Genomic DNA, 24,713 nt, shown 5'->3' on the forward strand with positions numbered 1-24,713 from the left:
AAGGGTAGCTTAGGTTAGAATACGTTCAAATTTACATCATAAGCGAAAGTTTCTTGCAAATATATATGCAATGCAACAAAACTTTTTTCCATCTCGTTCTAGTATCAGTCAGACAGGGGTGCTCATTTGAGTATCACCCCATTAGTGAATACAAAAGCTTCGAGGAAGATGAGCTTTACAAGCTGTCCTTGAAAGTTCACTGCACCTCTGAGGTAGGAAAACATTGCAGTCAGATTTCACAGGAGAAGGAAAAAAAACTCAACGCTAATTAAGTCTGTCGAAATGAACTGCAAGTTCTTTGAGATATAAACCTTCTGTGGTGCTAAACAAAGATTATCTTAAGAAGATCTACTGTTTGGCCATGTCACATTTATCTAAACCGGCGGCCAACATAACTGCCAGTTCGATTCATGGCTCGAGTTTCTGAGTCGCTACTTGTGTAATCGCCTGAAGTTGGTTGTTCCCGGGATGTGTCTCTAGCAGAGTAATCTCCACTGCAAGTGTCAAATTCTGAGCTTCCATTACTGACAAGAGCCATCCTCCGGAAATTACTAATCTCTTGATTGTACTGGCCTGAATCATATGCAGTGCTCTGACCAAATTTCACACCATTACTGAGATCCGACAATTCACCTCCACTATCTAACGCTCTCACCACCTAAAAGAGTGTTCCAAGAAATTTAACAATCAAACAGGAATTGTGCTCATTTTTGTTCTCCATCTAGAAAGAATATTCCTGACAAGATTAGATATAAGAAAAAACAATTTGACAAGAGGCATATTCATCATCACCTGCATCATGCGCGGTCGCTTTGGAGCCAAATGGCGAACACAAGCAGCGGCTGTCTCAACCATTCTGAACAATTCACTCTCCACGTAATGCTTTTCAAGTCGTGTATCAACCAGCTCACCAAGTTCACCGGTTTCAAGGGCTTGAATTAGGAGTGGGCGAGCCTGCCACAATCATAAAAAAAAATATACATATATTTGTTCAATGGATATGTAGATTGCAGGGAAGAAAATTTGGATATGCAAGTCGTCTAGCTCAAGGCATAGCTAAATGGATATGAACAAGATAAAGTCGGCTTGTTTACAGGCAAACCATTTAGATGGGGAAAGAAATTTAAGTGCTTGTGTTAAAAAAATTTGCTAGATTTATGAACCATATCATATTATAGCCAGATGATGGTTGGATATATAATCCATTTCGTTTGCTTCAATGCGAATTCATACCCATTCAACCAAGCTTTCATCCCCCAGAGGCTGACTTGCATCAACTGATTTGCGCCCGGTTATCAGTTCTAGAAGCACAACTCCAAATGAAAATACATCAGACCTATCTGTTAACTTTCCACTTGACGCATACTCAGGTGCCAAGTACCTGAAAACCAAATTGCGTCATAATATAGGGTTATGATTAAACCATTACTGTAGATTTTGTTTTGGAAGAAGGTGATAGATTGGATGGCAAAACTTAGATGATTTTTTTCTATTTCTTTGGAACATTTATAATTGGGAATCTCACTTCACTACTACGATCCACATTCCAGGATATATTTTGTTCATTGAGGGTGTTGAGGGTTTAGTTATTTACACCAAATCGAGAAGATGAAGGACAGGTAAGGAAGGTAAACACGTGAACAGAGGACATGGAATCTGAAAGGAGATTACATATTGCCGTAAACATACCCAAATGTCCCCATTACTCGAGTTGACACATGGGTCTGAGTAGTGTCATTTAGTCTGGCAAGCCCAAAGTCTGCAACCTGCACATAAGAAATAGCTCGCAAATAACAATGCAGAGCTAACAGAGAAACCATATTTTGAAGGGAATCCAACATAGAAAGTCGTAGGCTTGCCTGCGCTTCGAAAGCATCGTCCAACAGAATGTTCGCCGACTTAATGTCTCTGTGAATAATTTTCGGATGACCTAACATTAGATCACAGAAAACTTAATTAACCTTCTTTTTTAAGAATTTCACTATCAGTATATTCTAGTTACTTTTAGAACATGATCTAGATGCAGGTTGAGCAACAAGATGAAAACAAGTTTTTGAGTAAAAATGCGAGGAATAGTACACCACGCAACCTATGTTAATTAAGGAGGAGAAGGACAGGATACGTACAATCTTCATGTAAATATGCCAAGCCCTTTGCAGATCCTATGGCAATTTTGAGTCTTTTAGGCCAATCCAACACAGGCAATTCTTTTCCTGGTTGCACAAATCAGGGACATAACCAATCACATAGCATAGGTTATAGTAAGTAGCACTGGAAAAGGATACTTAAAATCAATATTTATAAAATGGAAAAGAAAAATCACCTTACCATGCAAATGATGCTCAAGAGTCTTATTTGGAACAAATTCGTAGATGAGCAAGCGCTGATTGTCAGAGATGCAATATCCCACCAAAGAGACTAAATGTCGATGATGGACACGACTGATAATTTCAACTTCAGCCTTAAATTCCCGATCACCCTGTCCACTACCGACCTTTAGTTGTTTGACAGCCACTACCTTCCCATCTGCCATGAACCCCTTGTAAACACATCCAAACCCACCCTCACCGATAATATTTTGACGAGCAAATCCATTTGTTATTTCCATCAGCTCATGGTAGCTGAAAAAGGTCTTTACCGGTGCCAATGACATCTGAATCAGGCCCCCTCCATTGTAACATTATACCCTCTTTGACTTCCGTGGCTTTCGGAGGGTGCAGATTGCAAATGATAAGGGGGACTTCCAGGTCCAGTGAGACGCACAGATTGTTGTTGCTGTCCGTAATGATATTCATCTTCAAAAGGAATTTTTTTTAAAAAAAATGAATCACAATAAGATACTAATTAAGCAATGAGGAGCGTCACAATAGGCACAGTACTTTACCTGTGTTCAAAGTAAGACTTTTGGGCGGCATGTAATGGCCAGAAGCATTGGCCACCCGTTTTTTTCTGCTCTTCACAACTAAAAAGATTGCCGCAATTAGTGTTAGAAGAAACAAACCTGTGACTGCAGCCCCAACAGCCGCAGCTATGATTGTCTTGCCTCCAGCTTCGTTACTTTCATTTCCTGGTGCTGGTGGAGTCCTGGGCACATTGTGATTTGTTGCATCAGTAGAAGTCGATGATGGGTGGCCCGATGGTGAGGCTCCTGGAACGGGAGGACTATGAAATCTAGAGTCTGTTGGAACGCGCCCGGAATTTGACGGATTGCTATTTGAATCCAGTGTCTTGGGTGACGCATTTGAAATGGGGGGAGACAAAGAGGGTTTGAATTCTGCCGGGGGAGGAGGAGATTGTTGTACATCTCCAGAGAGAGGCGGCGGGACAAATTTACCAGCAGGGGGAGGTGATGCAGCAGGCGGAGGAGGGGATGGAACGGATGAAGATGATGACTCTTTCTTGGCAGGGGTAGGAGGAGGATTAGGAGATGGAGGTGGTGAGTTTGGTGGCGGAGATATTTTAAGTGGTGGTGACGAATTTGATTTAGTTGAATTTGAGACTAGTGGTGGGCTGGGAGGTGGAGAATGGTTGGGCTTGGGAGGTGGTGGTGGTGGTGAAGGAGGAGGAGGAGGAGGAGATTTCGAAGTGGGTGGGGGTGAAGATGGTTCTGGAGTTTGTGGGGAATCAACATTAGTAGAGTTAGGCGGTGGTGTAGCTGTGTCATCAACGAGTGCCGCTGATTCTTCACCATCAGTAGCTGAAGGTGAAGGGCCTGAACTGAGGGTGGAATTTGTGTCATCTTGCAAAGGAAAAGACTCGTTCGATGAAGAACCCGGCGGCGGATTCCCCACCGAATTCGACATTATCCTTATGATTATATATAGCTTTAATTATTTTCTCCCCCCTTTTCCTCACAGATTGTCGGGTTTCTCTCAAATCGTATGGGTTTTCACAAAATATTTATGAGATTTTATAATGGTAATTAAACAAGATCCTTCTTCTTATTTCCCCTTGTGCGTGCATGCATACATGCATGCGAAGAGATCGATGAAGCAAGCCCAAACTATTCTCAATTTGCTAATCATATGATATAATGCATCTAATTTCCTTCAAATTAAGAAATCATTGAAAATGTGCTTCCTAAGGACCTTCAGAGAAGAAATCTATCTATCTATCTATATATCCCTAAACCCAAGAAGCGAAAGGAAGAGGGACAAAAAAAACAAAGAAAGCAGAACCTGGTATTGAATGAAGTGCAGGGAATGTGAGAAAATTTCTGCTGATTACGGACATTAGCTTGCAGAAAGCATCGATCCCGAGGAAAAGCGTAAAGGATGCCCTCTCCTCTTCTTCTTCTCCTCTCATCCCCTCTTCTTCCCTCTCTGTCTCAAAAACTTTGAAGTTTAACAACCTTTCCTTCAAATTCTCTTGCCTTTTTAAGACAGATTATTTTTATTTATTGTTCTTGTCTTATCGTTCGTTGATACTTCTCTCTCTCCTCTTCCAGGGACCTGTGGCCCGATTTCCGTTATTCCTAACCACACTTTTCTGTTTTTTATTTCTCCTTTTCTCTCTCTTTTTAAATCGTACACACACACACATATATAAAAAATACACATCTCTTTCCTTGAGTTCCGGGTTACCGCGCAACTAATTAAGTTGGGTTGGCCCATATGATAAAGAGATAATAGCGGCCTGATGGCAAAATCCCCCGAAAGCCCAAGTTCTCTTTTTCCTGTCCTTCACCCCGCATGTTTTAAAGGACGTTTATAAATATAGCATTGGGTTAATTTTTAAAATATTTTTTATATAAAAATATATTAAAATAATATATTTTTTATATATTTTAAAATTCATTTTTAATACTATCACATAAAAAAATTTAAAAAATATTAAAAAAAAAATTAAAATTAAGAATTTTTTTTATATAAAAAGCATGTTGAATTATAATTCTAAACATGTATTTAATATTGGGTAATTACAATCATGGAGGAATAGTAAATAATTTGATTATGAGATTAATTTCATCTTACTTCCCTTAAATATATCACTTCTATTCTTTCTTTTCTTTGTAACTTGTTCTTTAATAATTATCTTTTTTGATATTTAATTCATTCCAAAATAAATTAAATGAAAAAGGTAAGGCATGGTTTCTTTTAATATGATGCCTCACTTAAATGCATTGTAAGCTATTATAGTGCACGTGTATCAGCCCCTGTTTTTTTCCATAAAAAGCCAAGAGAGAAGGTTTGTGTTACTTCGAATGTTGTCTAGGTAGGGCAATGATTAAGTAATCATGTAAGTTTATGTTTTTTTATATTATTATTTACGTGGGTGTCCCGGGCCAGCTTTGCATGCACCACGACTAATCCCATGGTTTAACTGAACATCTTGCAAACTCAGTGAGCATGTAAGACACTGCGGGGTGTGACAGTCGTGCACAGTGAGATTTGAATCCAGGTGCAAAGGAAGGGAACAAACCCCTTCATTAGGATGCTACCGCTAAGCCAAGACCTCAAGTGCAATTTTATGTTTTGATTGACCAACAAGGCTACCTATTCATTTATATATAATAAATTTGTGAAGAAATCAAATGTACAACTAGAAAAAATTATAGGGATTTAGTAATTGGTATTAGAGGTGAGCATTTTTTGTTCGGTTCGGTCCCCTTTTTACCTAAAAAACCACACCAAACTTTTTCTTAAAAAAATAATCAAAACCAAAATCGGTTCAAACGAACCAATTTCGGTTCAATTCGATTCAGTTGATTGAAAGGAAAAACTGGAAAAAACCAATTTCATCTTATCCAAGCATATCAAAGCAGGTTTTTTTCTGAAAATTGAAAATAAAGAAGCCAGAGAAGACAAGTATCAGATGAAGATTTAGAAAAAATAAATTCCTCATTTCTCACAACAACCATGATAGTAGTCGCAATATACATGGAAAACCAACAATCGTCGTAAATAAATATGGGAAATGAATATATAATAGATCTACAATAAATCAGCAGAAGCAAAAGTTAAAGTTTCTTTGTACAATCTGATAAGTCTCCCTCTTGGTTAAAAGAGATCTCAGAGATGATAATATTTTGTGTGGCCATGAGTGATTTGTCAGCTAGGCAGCACCTCTGCAGATGCCAGTGATGAAGATTGAATTTGAAGGGGGGGGCTCCAGGGCCTACTGTTTGGATGTTTAAATCCACTAAAGAGATGAGAAAGGAACATAAACTCTAGGCCATGACTAAGATGCCATAATTGGTCCATAAAGGGACAATAACTTTTGGTTTGTCATAAAGATTGAGAGATGAGAGATGAAGAGGGGGGCTCAAAGTACCGCTTTTGGTTTGTTTAATTCCATTGGGCTCTCCTTTTTTACTCTTTAGCAGTCGGCTGTGAAGGGGGGCGGCTAAGGTTTGCTAGGGTTAAGAGAAAAACCTAAAAAAGTAGATTGGAAGAAAGGTATTTTATAGTACCACCGGGGGTCTGGGTTTTTTTATTTATATTTGAACCGGTTCAATTCGGTTTATTTGGTTCACCCTTTTAAAAACCAAAAACCGAACCGAACCGAATTGTTTTTTAATTTTTCTAAATCAATTTTTTTTCAACGATTCAGTTTTTTTTTTTGTTATTTTGCTTCCAGTTTTCTCGGTTTAATTGATTTTTGGTTTTTTTTCTCACCCCTAATTGGTACACCATTGGGGGAAACAATAGATATAGATTTTGTTTTGTGGAGAGTGTTAGTTGAAGTAGAAAGGCATGAAACATGGGGTGGAAAAAACTTTATTACCTTTAAAGTTACAAGATTTTGATGTAATTTTTTAGATGGACTGGTTGAGTATCCACTGAGCTTGAATAGACTATTTTGCTAAATTTATAACCTTACGAGCCTTAAATGGAGTGTGGGTAGTTTCTAGAGAATAAATGAATGTAGTATTGAATGCGCTGCTTAATCTTAGTCATGACAACATAAAAAATGTTAAAGAAAGGATGTGCAACCTATGTCTTAGATTCAGGGAAAGGAGAATTAGAATTGAAAGATATTCCTATAGTGAAGGAATTCCCAAACATATTCCTATAAGAATTACCAGGTTGCCATCCGAGAGGGAAGTAGAAGTATCTATAAAGCATCATATCCCTAGAATGTCTCTTATTTGCGGCAAGCTCCTTATAGGATGGCACTAGCAGAAATTAGCATAGCTGAAGATACAACTACAAGATTTATTAGAGAAAGGATTTATAAGGCCTAGTAATTCTTTGTGGGGGAGCTCTCGTGCTGTTTATGAAGAAGAAAGAAGGATGGGACCCTTCAACTTTGCAATTGATTATAGAAAAATTGAATAAGGTAACCGTGAAACATTATATACCTATTATCACAGATAGATGATTTGTTTGATTAACTGAAGGGAGTCCGGTTGTTTTTGAAAATAAACTTAAAATCCAGGTATTACAAGTTGAGAGATAAAAAAGCAGGATGTCCCAAAGACTAGTTTTTAGGGAACCTGATATGAGCACTATGAATTCTTAGTAATTGCGATTTGGGTTAAATAATTCTCTAGCAAGATGTTTTATAAACTTGATGAACTGAATTTTCTGGCCCTGTTTAGATAAATATGTGGTGGTGCTCATAGATGGTATTTTGGTCTATTCTAGCTCTACTCTAAAACACGAACAATACTTAAGAAATGCACTACAAACTTTAAGAGATCACTGATTGAATGTAAAACTGAGTAAATATGAGTTTTGGCTAAAAGATATGATCTTTTTAGGACATATCATTTTAGCAAAAGGTACTTGGGTGGATCCAATAAAAGTGGAGGTTGTACTGAGTTGGGAAAGACCCTCGAATATGACTGAAATTTGGAGTGTTTTTTTGGTTGGTTAGGTTTTATCAAAGATTTATAGAATAATTCTCCGCTATTGCAACTTCTTTGACATTATTAGCTCAAAAGGAGGTGAAGTTTGAATGATCTAAAGAAAGGTGAACAAAGTTTACAAATAATTGTGAAGAAGAAAACTTACTACAACTCTTATTTTAACACTTTCCATCTGGAATGGGAAGATTTGTAGTGTATAGTGATGTTTCAAAGAAGATATTGAGATATTTTTTTAATGTAACATGGACAAGTCATTGCTTATGCATCAAGACAACTGAAACCACATGAGTCTAAGTATCCAATCCACAAGAAATTAGCAGTTGTGGTATTTGCTTTAAAAGTGTGGAGACATTACTTGTACGAGTTGCAAGTTCAGATTTTTACTGACTATCGGAGTTTAAAGTATCTTATATCATAAAAAGAATTAAAAATAAGGCAAACGAGATGGATAAAGATTATCAAAGATTACAAATGTGTAATAGACGATCACCATGAAAAAGCAAATGTGGTAGTGAATGCTTTGAGCATAAATAATCAAGTAATAGTAGAAATTTCCAAAATAAAATGCAAGAGGGAGATAATGGAGTTAAAAAGGTTGGGTACTCAAATGGTAGTGGCACCAAAAGGATCATTATTAACACAGTTAAAGATACAACTAATATATCAAGAAAGGATATTGAAGGCTTGGCAGAAGGATTCAATAGTAAAAAGGTTAAGAAACAAGATAAAGATAAGCATTAAAACACCCTTTTAAATCTAAGAAGATGGACTAGTAATGATGGAGAAACATGTGTATTTGCTTAAAGATAATGTCCCTAAGAATGAGATTTTGGCAGAAGCACATGAATCTATGTTCTTATCCACCTTGGCAGTACTAAAATGTATCGGTACTTAAGAAAGTTTTATTTGTGGCCAAACATGAAGAAAGTGCAGATTTTGTAGCAAAATATAGTGTATGTCAACAAGTAAAAATTTAACACCAAAAACCTGCAAGGCCACTACAATCATTATTAATACCTCAATAGAAATGAGAGGATATTGCAATGGATTTTGTTATAAGATTACCCTGAGGGGAAAAAAAGGAAATGATGTTATCTGGGTAATAGTTGATAGACTAACCAAGTTAGCCTTGTTCTTACCCATAAAGATGATGAATATAATGGATAAATTGAAACGTTATATGTGAATGAAGTGGTACAATTATATAGGGTGTTAATGATCATTTTTTAGATCGAGACCTCAAGTTTACTTCACAAGTTTGGCCTAGTATCCAGCATTTCCTAGGAACCAGTTTAAGCTTGAGTACCGCTTTCCATCCACAGATGGATGGACAACTAAAAATAATAATCCAGACACTTAAAGATGTATTGAGAGCATATGTATTGGAATTTAGTGAAAATTAGAAAGATTATTTACCGCTAGTAAAATTCACATATAATAATATTTACCATACCACAGTGGGGATGGCCCCTTATGAGGCTTTGTATGGAATAAAATGTAGGACACCCATATGTTGGGAAGAATTTGGTGATAAAAGGATGATTGAGCCTAAGTTAGTACAAGTTACTTTCAAGAAAGTAAGAATTATAAGGGACATAATGAAAGCAGTGCAATACCGATAAAAAGTGATGCTGATAATCAGTGGAGACCTTTTGAATTTTAAAAAAGAGATATGGTTTTTTTAAAAGGTTGCTCTATGGAAACATATGTTAAGAATTGGGATGATAGAAAAGTTGGCACCAAGATATTTAGGGTCCTTTGAGATGATTAAAAAGATTGGGCATGTGGCCTATAAATTAGCCCTGCCTACTCACCTAGCCAATAGATATGATTTATTCCATATCTCACTCCTCATAAAAAAGAAGTGGATTTTTCAAGATTGATGTCGCAAGTATTCATAATCCAATTCTGGTTTATTCCCAAAAATTAATTTTTTTTTCAAAAATAAAAATAAAAAAGTAAAAATAAAGGCTAGCAATGTGGAGAAAGTAAATCGGGGAATCAAGCTGCAATTTTGAAGGAAATTCAAGGCCTAATTGTACCTTATTATGCCCAAAAATGAAGAAAAAAATGCAAATTCAAGGTCAAATTAAATGATTATTGGACGAATTTGCATAAAAATTAAGTCCAATGACATAATTAAATTTTTAATGGGCCAATTTGATTTAATCATTGGCCAAATTAAATTTTAATTATGTTTAAGAATTAATTTGGGTCCAATTGAAGGATTTAATTAAGTGCAAGGACTTAATTATACTTTAAACGGGTTAAATTAATTTTAATTGAGGCTTAACTGGTGAAAAATTAAGTTTGCAAGCTTAATTTGGGCTTAATTGAGAAAATTGGAATTTTAAGAGACAAAATTTAATTTTTACCAAGATAATTGATTGAAATTAAGGGTTTAATCGCATTAAATAAAAAAAGGTTTAGGGTCAATTAGGGTTCAATTGAAAGCAATTGAAAGACAAAGGACTGAAATGAACTTTGGCCAAAAACATATTTTATCACTGTTTATTATCTTCTCTTTTATTTCTCAGAAAAAGCTAGTCCAGTTGACTACTTTGCAACTGCATTTAATGTACATAGTATGCACCAAATTTGACAAATCTTATACGAAAATGATCCTTTGCACTTTTTCTGCAACACCACATGATCATTTCAGGCTAAATGACAATATATTAGCACTTGTGACAGCCTAAAAAGGCCTACTCAGTCAGTTTTTGTTTGCGAATTTGCAACTTATAATACCTACTTTGAGCCAATGATTGAGATCTTTTCCAACTGAATCAAAGGCTGAAATTTTTCCTCAATGTAGACAATATTGCCCTCTTCCACCGCCTATAAATAGAGGTGGATTTTATGGCCTTAGAGAGAAGAAAATCGTGTCCAAAGTCAACCAAAAAACTAGTTTTTCTTCCAGTTTCTGCACATTTCTTCTTTCTTTCTCTCTCCACCGTGGCCTTCAGCCGCCACCACCCTCATCACCGGTCTTCCCACCATCATCTCCACCACAGGTAGCCAACGCAACCATTAGCTGACCACCAAGAGCCACCATCGATTTCTCTCTCCTCGCTGCGGCCCCTCTCGCGTGTTTTTTCTTCTTCTTCTTTCTTCCTCCACCACAGGAAACCGACACCATCAAGATCTCTTCCTCTAGCTCCACCTTGAGTAAACAGAACCACCACGTGTTTCCAAGACCACCGGCCAGCCACCACTGCATCTGTAATAAGCCACCATGAGCATCTCTCTCCCTTTTGCAGATTTCTTCCTCTTCCAGTTGTAGCCGCTCTAGCCAACTCAGGCAGCTAACTCAGGCAGCTAACTCCACAGCCGGCTTCAGGTCATCCTCCCCCGCCAGCCAGCCATCACTGCCACGCCAGGTGGTCTGCTACCCTTCTTCTTCTTCTTCTTCTTCCTCCTTTCCTATCATTCACTGTTCACTGTATGAATAGTAGGCGTGAAATATAATTCACATCCTATTGTTCATGCAGGACGTGAATTTTATGTGTGTGTGTGTGTGTGTATTATAATATTTAAAAAAATAAAAAAATTCCAAAATCACTTTTTAAAATGTGATTTTCTCGCATATTTTTCTACCAATTTTGTATATTATCGGGTTGTATGTTTACAGTGTAAAATTCAAATTCGGTATTAAAATACTGATTTTCTCCAAAAATATTTTCTCAAAAAAATAATTTCAAAAACATTTTTAAAAAATATATATATTTTGTTGCATGCGGCTAAATCCTAAAATTTTTCCAAGCATATTTTTTTTCATAAAAAAAAAAATTGCATCATTTTCATATTTAAAAATAAAAGGATATCGTAACCAGTTTATGATTATCCATTAGGATTTGACCAACATGTCAAAAATCTTTTTCCAATTTTTTTTTTAGGATCCAGATGTAGATTTTAATATTTGTGGGTTGTAAAATTACATGATAAAGTACACTCTCAGCTATTAAAGATATAAGGTGAAGAAATGCGATGCTAAAATTCAAATTTTAGAACGGTTAGGATTTAACCCAATAAGGTAGAGACTTTCTCAGGAAGAGAGATCTGTCTTGAGCCTTAGAAAAGACCAATAGAAACCCAACTCAGAAAAAAATAATAATCAAACAACAATGCAGCTTACCTTATGTAGGGTGCACTGGAGATGATGCGTCTTCCCCTTGCACAACCAGTCCCTTACTCAAACTCTTGTAAACCATAGGTTCCTAGTGAACATAATACTAGGTGGCGACTCCTGAACCTTAATCATAATTTTATGATTAAACCCTTTCCAAACGCAACACCTCACACCAGAGGCACAACAGTAGCCTCCGCCATCGCCAGACAACGTTGCGTGGCTCGCGCCCCGCGACACAAGTCCTTTTAGAAATAGAGAAAGATTTAACATTAAAGGTAAAGCTAGTATGGATTCTGGATCGGAGGGAGAAGGAGCTTAGAAATAAAAGAATCCCTATGGTGAAAATATTGTGGGAAAGCTCTTAAATGGAGAAAGTGACATTGGGGGAGAGAGTCTGAAATAAGAAACAAATACCTTGAACTATTTTTAGAATCAAGTATGTAATATGAATTTTGAGGATGAAAATATTTTTTTAGAGTAGAATGTAAACCTTGGTCAAACTTTAATTAGATAAGTGAATTATTAAAATTATTAGTCAAAACAAAGACCAAAAAAAAAGACAAATGAATAAACAAAAATAATAATTAGAAAGTGGTGAAATTGATTAATATTAATTGATAATAAAAAGGGGTTGAATCAAATATGAGATAAAAAAAAAATGGGGTTGAAAAAAAGAATTTAGAGAACTTAATGGACTATTATAAATAATAAAAATAAAAAGGGGTATAAATACATGCCAGTTGGGAGGTGAAGAAATTGAGAGGGTTTGTATGTTTTTTTTTTCACCTCAAATTTACACCAAATTAAATATTAAACATAAGAGAGTTAGAGATTAAAAGGGGGTTTCAAAGGAAATTGGCTTAGGAATCAAGAAAATCTTTTAAGGAAATTCAGGTTGTTTTTGCCAGTTTTGGGGGAGGTAAGAAGAGAGGAAAAAGTTTGGTTCCATCTTCATTTTTCTTTGTGAATAAGTCGTATGATGCTTGAATAATACATTTCGTGCATCCTTAATAATACATTGATGATTTTTTCATGAAAAAAGCAATATACTTGAAATTATGTTGAATGTTTGAATGTCTAAGTTAGTGTTTTGTGAAGGCTTAATGTAAATATACATGAAAAAAAAGTAATGGTTAATGAATAATTGAAGAAATTATTGAATGTGATATTTTAAACTATGAAAACTTATAGGTAAAATGTTATGATTATTTGAATTTGATTTGAATAATTATGAGGGTAAATGTGTTAATTAGAATAGAAAGGATAATTGGATAAGGATTTCATTAGATAAACTTGAATGGATTCCTTATTTTGGCTAAAATCATAACCGGCCATGAAGAGGGGTTAAGGTTAAGTGAAGAAATTGTTTGAGCTATGATATAATTGTGTGGAAAATAGATTATTTAGATAATGTAATTTGGTGAAGAGAATAAAAAGGATAAAATAGAGGAAAGAGTGATAAAGGGGGAAATTTCATAAAAAAAAAAAAATGAATGAATGAATGATATATGATTCTAAAATAAAATTGATTTAATGACATAATAAAGGTTGTTGGAGGGTTGCAAATGGTGGGAACTGTGGTGCGACAGGAAGACGCAAGTAGGTGAAAAATTTATCTTAATTGGATTAATCATATGTTTTTTTGTCAAAAATTAAGATGGGTAATTATATGGATATTTATTTTTAGGTAGATAATTAAGATTGTGATAAGAAAGGAATCAATGAATGGGAAACCTAAGTGGATTTAGAAAAATTCAAGAATATATACTTAATTTTATGGGTATTCAAAAGTGAATACGAATTAATTGGCTTTCAAATTGGGAATGCCAAAATTAAAAATATTTATGATATTTATTTTATGGATATTCAAAAGTGAATACCAAATTAATTAGCTTCCTAACTGGAAATGTCAAAATTAGAATTATATGAGAATGAATATTTAATTTTATGGGTATTCAAAAATGAATACCAAATTAGTTGGCTTTCAAATTGGAAATACTGAAATTAGAAATATCTGAGAATAAATATTTCATTTTATAAGTATTTGAAAGTGAATACCAGATTGATTGACTTCTAAATTGGAAATGTCAAAATTAAAAATATTCGAGAATGGATAATTGATTTAATTAGTATTCGAAAGAAAATACGGAATTGATTGGCCTCCAAATTAGGTCTGTCAAATTAAAAAATATTCGAGAATAGTTATCGAATTTTATTGGTGATAAAAAGGAAAATAATAATACTAGGTGGATTGAGTTTTTGCTAAGTTTGGGAATGTTAATATATGAAACATGTATATGTGTGGATGTGTAATATTATTATTAAATAAAGTAAATAAACTGTGAATAAATATAATTTTGTACTAATGAATATGAAAATATTTAAATTCCTAGGTTTCTTTTAGCTTCGCCATGATTAATGTTCAACTATGCATGAATTCTCTTTTGTATGCATTTTGCTATAAGTATTTTGTGTAGTAATTATGTATGGAGAGGATTAAGTCATTTAATCTAGATTAATATTTTGTAAACAATGCTTAAATGAATATGGTGTGTAATTAAAAGTAGATTTTTAATTGGCTAAGTAATAGTTAGTTAAATGCTTATTTATTCGGATTCAAGGAATATACTTATGTAATGCTATTTGTTTTTCTATGTTATTAACAAGTTAGGTGTATTAGGTTTGTTTAGTCTCGTTATTATATTCATTCTTTTATTATTGTGCATTATGACATCAAAGGGGTGATAGATGTTGACTTGAATAGACTTGGAGCTATTGAACTAGATAAACATGAGATTTTGTTTACCAACTTGGAATTTAAATGGGGATGTTACAATGAAATTGAAAAAAAGAGTTTTAATTATACAAAAGAATTTTAAAAAATATTAATTAAAAGAATGAAAATTAAAATAAAAATAAAAAATAAATTTTATATTTAATTGAAGGGTGAGATTGAAAATAAAATCAATTTTGTAAAAGAAGCCAAAAATATATATAAAAAATGAGGCTCAAAATTAACATAAAAATAAAAACAATGTTGTAATTAAAGGGCAGAATTGAAAAAAATATTAACTTTTACAAAAGGGTCAAGAAAAGAAAATAGAAATCAAAACAATGAAGACCATATTAAAAAATATAATACCATCAATTTGAATTGAATGATAAAATTAAAAAACCAATAAAACTTTTACAAAATGCCCAAGGTAAAAAAATTAGAAACCCAAAGAATAAGGACCAAATTGAAAAATATAATATTTTGTTAATTGGGATTCAAGGATGAAATTGAGAACAATAAAATTTCTACAAAATAACCAATATAAAAATTGAGAAAAGAATGAGAACTAAAGTTGAAATATCAATAACCAAAAAGGTCAAGCTGTAATTTACATGAGAGGAGAGAGAGAAGAAGAGGGAAAAAAAAACGAAGGTCCATCAACAACAAACTAGACCATCACGAAAGACATGTGTCGTATCGAAGGGAAGAAGACACTACGACGCTTCCAAAGATATGGTGATGATTCCAAAGACACAGTGAAAAGGCATTTTTGAATGAAGGGAGACACCGCACGCATTGCCAAAAGGTTTTGGGTGCCTCTCACCCACCTTCAGGTATGCAACACGCATACGTCCTTTTTAAAAAAAAAAAAATATTTAGCTAAATACAAAAGTTCCTCTAAGATGACTTTCTAATTTAAAAAAAAAAAAAAAAAACACCCCTTGACCTTAGGATAATTTTTTTTATCTTTAATATATTTTCAAAAGTTTTACTATGCATTTTAATTGTTTATTATATTTGGTCATATACCAAACTTTCCCTCAACTTAAATTGTAATAATGAAAAATCCATTGTGAAAATATAAAAATACTCATTGACATCAAGTTTAATTTTTTTTGCTTACAAAGATATTCTAGTTATTTTACTATGTAATTAAGATGAGAAAATATTTATTTGTTTCTTATCAATTTAGAAATAACAAATAAACCTTATAAAAAAAAAATTTAATGCTCTTAAAAGCCACTGCAAAGCTTTTTAGATGTGGAGGTAAATATACCATTACATTGTTCAAGTGAAAAAAATCAATAGATATGGATGTGGAGCTATAATGGTTTTTTTTTCTTTTCATATCTAATTTAAGACCGTTAAATGTGTTCTCCGTTTTATGGATGTTTTTAAGATATTGCGTTAAAAAAAAAATTAAAAATTTAATTTGAACTGGGGTTGTTTAATAAAGAAATTGAAATTCATACGTAAATAAATTATTGATGAAAATTTACTTTTTAAACATCCCCCACAATCCGAACTGAGGCAATCTTTCCAATGGATAAGTTTATGTATATTTAAGATAGTATTTGAAAATATAATAATAGTTTTTTAAAAAATATTTTAAAAAAAAAATATTAAAAAAAATATTTTTTATTTAAAAAAAAAATATTTTTGAGATTAGCATATTAAGACAATGCAAAAACATTAAAAAAATAATTTAAAATAACAAAAAATTCAATTTTTAATAAAAAAAACAAGTTGAAATTCAAACCCAAATACCCTCTAAATTTCTTATCCAATAAATATAATAAGTAGAATATAAATATTAAAAAATCAAACCCCCATGTATCTATTATCATTACTAGTATCATTCATTTTCCCTCGTGAGAATCGGTCACAAAAATCCCTTACCTTATCTCTTCAAATTCCACGACGCTCTGCATCTTGCCTCTTATAAGAAACCAGAAGTTGATATATATTATATATATATATATATATATATATAAGATAATAAAGTTTTTGGATTTATTAGCAGAAGATAATAAAGCGTTCATGTTGGATGTGAAAGCCTAAAAAGAATCCTTGAAACACTCAAAACTTCCATTTATAACAACTTTCCATTTTATCGTCTTTTGGATATTCCATTGGTAAATTTAATTTATCCACTTAATGTTATTTATTTATTTCTTTCTTATATTGTCAAAAAATCTCTAAACATGAACAAAAAAATTGCAATAATGGACGAGAAAAACCTAAAGTAGCAGTCTCTCTCTATAGATGGAGCAGCTAGATAGGCGAGCTGGTTGTGTGAACTCTGTGACCAGTTGTTAATTCTCACACACAAAGCAGCGGAAGAATCTTAGAGAGAAAGGTTAGATGCTTCGTTGGATTCTGATTCATCATTTTGTGAAATTAGAAACTGTTGCAGATTTTGTTCCTTTTCTTTCTTTTTTAAAATTTATTTTTTCACTAGGTCATTAATCAGCCTGGCTTACAATTAACAGCCATTATCTCTTTAATCTTCATCTCTTGTGAAAAAGCTATTTCCTTTTCTCATCATGTTTTCTCTTGAAGCTCAGGTGGAGAATATAGTAGTCATTGGTCACAGCTGCTGTGGTGGTATCAAGGGCCTCATCTCTTCCCTAGACGACGGGTCCTCTTCCACGTACGTACTTAAGCTTTCTGATCATATATATATATATATATATATATATATATATATATGGTACATTTAAATTCCATCTGCATTAACACATGTTCTTTCGTTTGATTGCTTACGAGTTGACTTAATAATTTAAATACATGCACGCCAGTCAAAGTGAAGAAAACACTCCCAATATTTTTGCTTGCCTTAACCAGGCGATCTCCAACATGTTACTATCTCACTGATTATGGATAATAATAATAAAAAATAATATAATACTGTCGTCAAATAAAACAAAATTAGGTGCGAAAACCAACCGACTAACCAGCATGTTATTCTTTTGTTTTTTGTTTTTTTTCCCTCTCTGATTTATATAAAAAAAAAGGGACTTCATAGAAAATTGGGTGAGGATCTGCTCAGCCGCCAAGACCACGGTGGCAGCAAAAGGCGAAGGTTTAAGTTTCGAGGAGCAATGCCACAGCTGCGAGAAGGCAAGTTAGACCTACCATGTTCTATACTAATTATTAATTAGCCTTAAAACTACAAGATCCATAATTAATTAATTAGGTTTCAGTTAAATTAATTATGGACATTAAGGATCATGCATGCATGGTTCCAATATATATATACCTCTCATCACTGAGCAGGTGCAGGAGGCTGTCAATGTATCGCTGGGAAATCTGATGACATATCCCTTTGTGAGAGAGGCCGTGGTCAATGGTGCTGTATCGCTGAAGGGTGCCCCCTACGATTTTTTCAAGGGAACTTTCGAGCTATGGGATCATCTAGATTTCGCAATTTCCCCGTCCATTGCTATCTGAGCTTAATTTCAATGCTTGCTGTATATGTTCTATCGATCAATTTTATTTTATTTTTGTTACCAGGTTAACCCAACCTTTTTAGATTTGACTTGTTAATTTTATTTTTGAATGTTTTTTTTGTTAAAATGATGTTATTTTAAAAGAAATTATGATAAATTTTCAATGGCTTAGTTTTTTTTTTAATTCGAATTTGATTGTTTTTAATTTTTTTTTATGTAATTTTATTTTTCAAATAATGATCTAAACAATTAATGCACATATTTTTAACACATGTCACATGATTTAACAAAATTAGATTAAAAAAATTAGAGGAATATAGTGTCAGGTACGTAGAATTTTTATATAAAAAAATATTCTAGGTAAAAAGTCATAAATAAATAAGAATACAGGGCAAAACACATTATTAACACCTCACTTTTCAAGATATTTTCAAAATTTTTAAGGGATTTGTTCTGCTTACGTTCCTAATAGAAGTGCCATTGATTTGTAAAACAAATATAAAACACACGAAAAACACATAAATAAACGGTCGAAATTTCCATTGTCTAACTAATTTTTTTTTTAAAATCAAATTAATTACTAAGAATTTCTCCTTCAACAATTAAAAGATAATTTATTTTTCTTAATTGCTAATGAATATATACTTCATTGAATAAGATTTATGTTTGTATATTAAAAATTTATAAGAGCTCGATGTAAAAAAAATTTCTTTCTTTTCTAGAAGAAGTGCATGTTTATCATTTATTGTTCAATTTTAAACCTTATTTCTTTTATTGCTTATTTTAGTTCTCAGTTTTTTTAGAGAAAAAAAATATGTTTTCAATTTAGTTTTTTAAATTATTATTTATCATATATTATTCTATCTAGTTCAGTCTTTATTCTTTTGATTTTTTATTATTTTTTCTTGGATTTTTTGTTCAAGTTTTGTTGTTTTCAATTTCATCATTTAATCAAAGTTTATGTTATTTTTTTTTTCAATTTAGCCCTCATTCTTTTGATTTTTTTCTTTTCAATTTAACTCTACAATTTAATTTTTTTACACCCTATAATTTTTATTTTTTTTCACCATTATTCTCTTAATTATAATTTTTATGTGCTAGATTTTTTCCTTATTTTATCATTCAGTGTTTGATTTGCTAGGGATAGAGCTTCATGATTTTTTTATTTGTCATGCTTCTAATCTTATAATACGAGTCATGAGTTTTAAGAGTTGATATGGTTATGGATTTTTTTTTCTTTTCTTTTATGATTCTATCATATATAATTATTATTTTAAAAAAAATGGTCTTATGATTATTTTCAATTTTATTGTTATTAGTTTATCCTGATCTCAAAGCTTAGACTATAGGTTTTGCAGACCTTTTTAATAGAGTTTTTAAAAAATATATTTTTTATATTTAATTTTTGAAGATTTTTTTTTGTACAAATAAGCTTTATTTTATAACAAGTATTTATTTTAAAATAATATTTCTAATATGTCCGGCCTTGCGTTATATTTTTTTTCCTTTTATTTTACTCCTTTAGTTTCATATGTGTTTTTACTTCCATTATCTTTTATTAATTCTCATAAACAAATTTAGTAGTCACGGACGGGTAAGTGTTTTATTTTACGAGATTAAATATCTTGATCTATTTTCATCTTTTAATTTTTTTTAGTTTCTCTTTTATTTATTGTTAACGATTTTTTTTTTGTTTATTTACATTAATAATTATCGATTGATTTGATTAGATATTTGAAAAAACTTTTCAATTTATATTTTGAATTTTTATGTAAAAAAACATATCAAATTAGCTTGTCTAACCAATTTTTTTCAAAAAAAAAAACAAATTACGACACTAATTGAAGTACAAGTCAAATATTTAGTTACATATTTAATATATGAATTGTTCAGAGTTTTTATACTTTTTTTTTTGTGCTTTTACCTTTGACAATTTAATTGTTTACTTGGTTTCATATTGTTTTGGATTTTAATTATTTATAAATTAGCTTTTCATTTGAGGTTAATTTTTTTCTTTTAGGTATTACTAGTTTGCATGTTTATGCTACGCTATAAATTAAAATATTTTGGGTCAATATTGAAATCGCATGAGTTGGCCTAGATCGAATTTAATATTATTTATTTTTAGAATTGTTTCAATGTGGCCCAAATGATTTGGTCAGTTTAGAAACATATCATGAAATTAAAGGGGAAAATAAAAGAAATTGACATGGAAAAAAACCTTTAAATCCAACTTTTTATCTAACTTAGATTTAAAATTAAATCATATGAAAGTTGTCCTTACAAAACTCAATTGACTTATCCATTCTTAAAATAAAATCCAACTTTTTATCTAATTTAGATTTAAAATTAAATTATATGAAAGTTGTCCTTACAAACTCAATTGACTTATCCATTCTTAAAATAATTTGACCAACCATTACAAAAAATTAAAAAGAAAAAATAATTGACAAGAAAAAAAAATTAAACTTTTGACTCGACTTTTTGTTTAAGAAATGTTTGGGAGTGTAGTAGTAGTAGTTATTTTTTAAAATATTTTTAACTCAAAAATATATTAAATAATATATATTTTTTATTTTTTTAAAATCAATAAATGCAAAACTTTGGAGAGAAAAACGTGCCAGTCTTCTTCGGCATGATTTAGAGGAAAAACATCATGTGAATCATTAGTTATCTATTAAAAATAACCATTATTTTCAGAAACATTAATTAATCACAAGACTTTTGACGAATTCATGTAATTATCCGAAATGATAATTGTTTTTTTTATAGGAATTCCATCAAAGCTCTTCCCTACATTACCGAAGGGAAGTGTCAACCATTTTGATTTGCACCTTTTTTTTTTTTTTTTTTTTTTTTTATATACGAAGCATTAGATGTTTTGAATTAAGATATCATATGTTGTCAATCAACTCGCAAGTAAAGTAATCCTTTCGACCTCGCAAATATATTTTTATATCAAAAACCATTTTGAAACTCAAATAATTTTTTTTTAAATTAAATTTTAGCTTACCAATTTGATAATTTCAAGTCTCAAAACACTTAAAATCACACATATATAATTTTTAAATTTAGTTAGTGTTATAAACTTGTTTATTTTTTTATTATAAATATAGTATAAATATTTTTTTGAATTAGAAAGTATATATTTTTCATGATAAATTTTAATTTTAATAAAACAAAAATAATATTTTATAATTATATTATCACAAATACAAAATACTAAGATGACTATTATAAGTTACATATTAATTTTTTTAATAAAAGCATATAATCTTAATGTATTTATTTTTTTTTTAAATAAAAAAATTATTCTTCATCCTAAATAAATGAATAATTTTTTCACTTTCTTATTGAAAATAAAAATTAGAAAAAAGAAAATGAAAAATAGAAATGTAAAATTGATTATCTTTATTAAAAATAGCCCATGGGATTTGTTATGGGCCAAGTATTGGGGGACTAGCAGGGCCGAAAGTAGGGTAGTATTTTTTATTGTGGGCTTTTCAGGATAGCCCCTTTCTTTCTCGACTTGTTAAAAGCTAGAAGAAAATTCAAGTCCGTAGACGAAGGAAGAGTCACGTGCAGAGAGGAGGGCAGCAAACCTTGGCCAGTCAAAGGATCAAAGGTTGTTGTCGGTATATTATTTGTATTTAGGCACAAGGACTCTCTTTGTAGATTCGACTCTGACGGCTACGTTTTTCAATCACTCAACCACATCAGATCAGATCTCACCTCATCTCATCTCACGCTCTCCAATTTGCAGGTGAAAAACCCTAACCCTAGCGTATCTAAAATACCAGGGCATGCGTGTTTCCTTTTTAATTTTCCATTATTCTGTTAAATGTTACTGCTCGATCTGTTCTTGGCGATTGGAAATTTGTGTTTTATTTTTTAATTAATTTAGAGTAGAATTTTGTGGTGTTAAATGCCTTTTGTTTCCGCAGTTGAAAATGGCTGAAGAATCAAAATCGGGGTTGAGGAAGCCTGTATTCACCAAGGTTGAGCAGCTCCGCCCTGGCACTTTTGGCCACACTCTCACTGTCAAGGTTGTTAGTGTAAAGATGGTATTGCAGAAAGGGCGTGCTGATGGTCCTCAAGTACGCCAAATGAGAATTGCTGAATGTTTGGTTGGGGATGAGACTGGATTGATTATCTTTACTGCTAGAAATGATCAAGGTACATTTCGTTTTTTTTTTTAAAAAAAGGTTCAGGCACTTTGATTGAATCAGCAAAATGGGGTTTAATCATTATAGTGTGTGGCTTGTTGGTTCCAAGTGGTTGTTCTTTGTTCTTGTATTCGAGGAGGTCAGACTTTCGTGTGATTAAATAGTTCTATCTTGAATTTGTTCAAATGCCCTCTTTCTTTGAGTGCTTGCAGGGTTCAATATTATTCTGGCAATGCAATTGTGTTTAGATTTCCCATCATTTCTCGATGGCTTTTTCTTTGTCAGAACTATTTATCTGATAAGATTACTTATGGAAAGATGTTTGGGTGACATTTTGGATCAAATTGATAAATCTTTATCAGACTATTTGTACATGGCACCAAAAAAGAAATACCCTTAACCACGCCGATTGACATTGCAGTTGAGGTGCTTTTCAAAGTGTTTTTTGCGTGAGAAAAACATCAAATTGATGTCTTTTTAGGTGGTTTTTTGATTGATTTTTATAAGACGAAAAAACACTTTGAAAAAACCATTAAATTGGATTACCAAGCACACATTAGTTCAGATTCTAGATGTTGCAACCATTTTCACTGTCACTCCCAACTAAATAATCGCAACCTTGTTTTGATGATTTGTTTGATGCTTTTCTTCTAAAATATTTTTTTTTTCAAAAGAGCACAAGGAATGTGTGGTTTTGGTTTCTTCATCTGTCAAGCGAGGAATTGATGATTTGAATCTGTATTATGCAATCCTGTATCTTTTATTTTTGGATTTTGCTAGTCCTGTTTGTTTTGTTTAACTCATGTTCTTATCTATTCTTAGTGGACTTGATGAAAGAGGATACTACTGTGATCCTTCGCAATGCGAAAATCGACATGTTTAAAGGATCAATGAGGCTTGCTGTGGACAAGTGGGGCCGTGTTGAAGTCACTGAGCCTGCTGATTTCACTGTGAAGGAAGATAACAACCTGTCGCTGATTGAATACGAACTTGTCAACGTTGTTGAAGAATGACTCCTGCATGGTGTTTGCTACTCAACTGGATGTTGACCTGATAATAAAAAACAACTCAAGTAAAAGCAATTACTGTTAGTGGACATTATGTCCAAATGCATGCGAAAGTTAGTTTATGAAAGAGGATATCTGCAAAAGCTAATACTGCCCCAGTTGCTTTTACATTTCCCGTAAATCCAACAGCAGCCTTTGATTGGACTTCCAAACAGATGGTGATGGCTATGAATCAGTGAGTTCAAGCAGCTTCCTTTTAGAACTTTGGTTTGGTTTGCTTACTGCCTATTTATTTTTGGACAGTTGTTGATCTTGCTCTATGTCATGACAGCTATAAAAATTACCGGAAGTTATGTTCTCTACTTGCTCTAATTTGCTTGGTTCTTGCATGCTTGGTCTTTGAAGTTCTGTTGTCAACTCCTATCTCTACTTTGTACAAATGTGAAAACCACAATTGGAGGCTGGACCAAGCCCTCCACTTCAGCTGTAGTATATGTGAGAGTTGGGTTTCCTTACGTGATGGTTTGAACGAAGCATTTTCGGATAGATAAAGTGTTGATTTTCAATTACAAAACAAAGTACTAATACGACTCAGCTCCCCGCAGCAGCTAGTTCTTCCTAATTGAATTGTTAATTCCTTTAAAATGTTTTTCTCATCAGAAAACAAAATCACTTAGTTTTTAATTTTGTTTCAAACAATTAACCATTTTTCAACTTCAAATCAAACACTAACTGAGTAAAATATGAGAGAATTTGATGGCTAAAGCGTTGTTTAGTATTGTGGGTTGTGATGTAACCATGCAATACTCGATTGATTGCAATTGGAATGAAAACAAAAATGTGGTATGGGGAGATATGGACATTGCAGTGAGAAAAAACATAAAAAATTTAAGAGAGGAATTTCTAAGGGTAGAATTTAGCCATAAAATCACTTTATATCACTGTATTGAGAGCTCTAATTACAATAAATCTATAAATATCAAAGCTGTTTAGTTTCATAACGGGATTTGGAAGATACATAGATTTGAAGTTTTAGAACTGAACACTTTAAAATTGAATTTGTTTGTTGTTTGGAAATGTGTTTCAAGATTAGATTTGTGTTTAGATGGTTAAGGAGAGTATTTCCATTTATTCTTAAGTGAAAAAAGAAAAAAGCTGAAAATATCATCTGGACGTGGTGCCCGTAAGTTTCAACGGAACCCGGCGATTCTCAGATGATGGTGGACAACGCAGTGTACACCCAAAAGCTCCGAGCATTAGGAACTAGGAGTTTCCTGGCCTAGGAGTGATCGGCTTGGTTGTTTCCAGGCCCATCGTGCCTAGTGCCGAGGCTTGAAACTAGGCCCAATCCTTTTTTTTTTTTTCTTTCT

The 24,713-nt window shown here is 32.4% G+C and overlaps 2 protein-coding genes across 2 annotated transcripts; one reads left to right on the top strand and one right to left on the bottom strand.

The window, feature by feature from the left end:
- Window positions 1-9: 9 nt before the first annotated feature.
- Window positions 10-3,803, bottom strand: LOC118037725 (proline-rich receptor-like protein kinase PERK12). The gene is given in 9 exon segments (XM_073411035.1): window positions 10-658; window positions 793-954; window positions 1,234-1,381; window positions 1,690-1,766; window positions 1,860-1,930; window positions 2,127-2,213; window positions 2,329-2,635; window positions 2,637-2,795; window positions 2,880-3,803. Coding segments are annotated over 9 exon segments (2,223 nt in total). The 3' UTR covers window positions 10-370.
- A 17,939-nt stretch (window positions 3,804-21,742) lies between these two features.
- On the top strand, window positions 21,743-23,703 carry LOC118037716 (uncharacterized protein At4g28440-like). Its single transcript, XM_035043800.2, has 3 exons — window positions 21,743-21,933; window positions 22,115-22,346; window positions 23,159-23,703. Exons 2-3 carry the CDS (start codon window positions 22,121-22,123, stop codon window positions 23,347-23,349), a joined length of 417 nt encoding a protein of 138 aa, XP_034899691.1. The 5' UTR covers window positions 21,743-21,933; window positions 22,115-22,120; the 3' UTR covers window positions 23,350-23,703.
- The last annotated feature ends 1,010 nt before the right edge of the window (window positions 23,704-24,713 follow it).

Source organism: Populus alba, chromosome 8 (assembly GCF_005239225.2).
Source record: "Populus alba chromosome 8, ASM523922v2, whole genome shotgun sequence".
NCBI classification, from domain to species: domain Eukaryota; kingdom Viridiplantae; phylum Streptophyta; class Magnoliopsida; order Malpighiales; family Salicaceae; genus Populus; species Populus alba.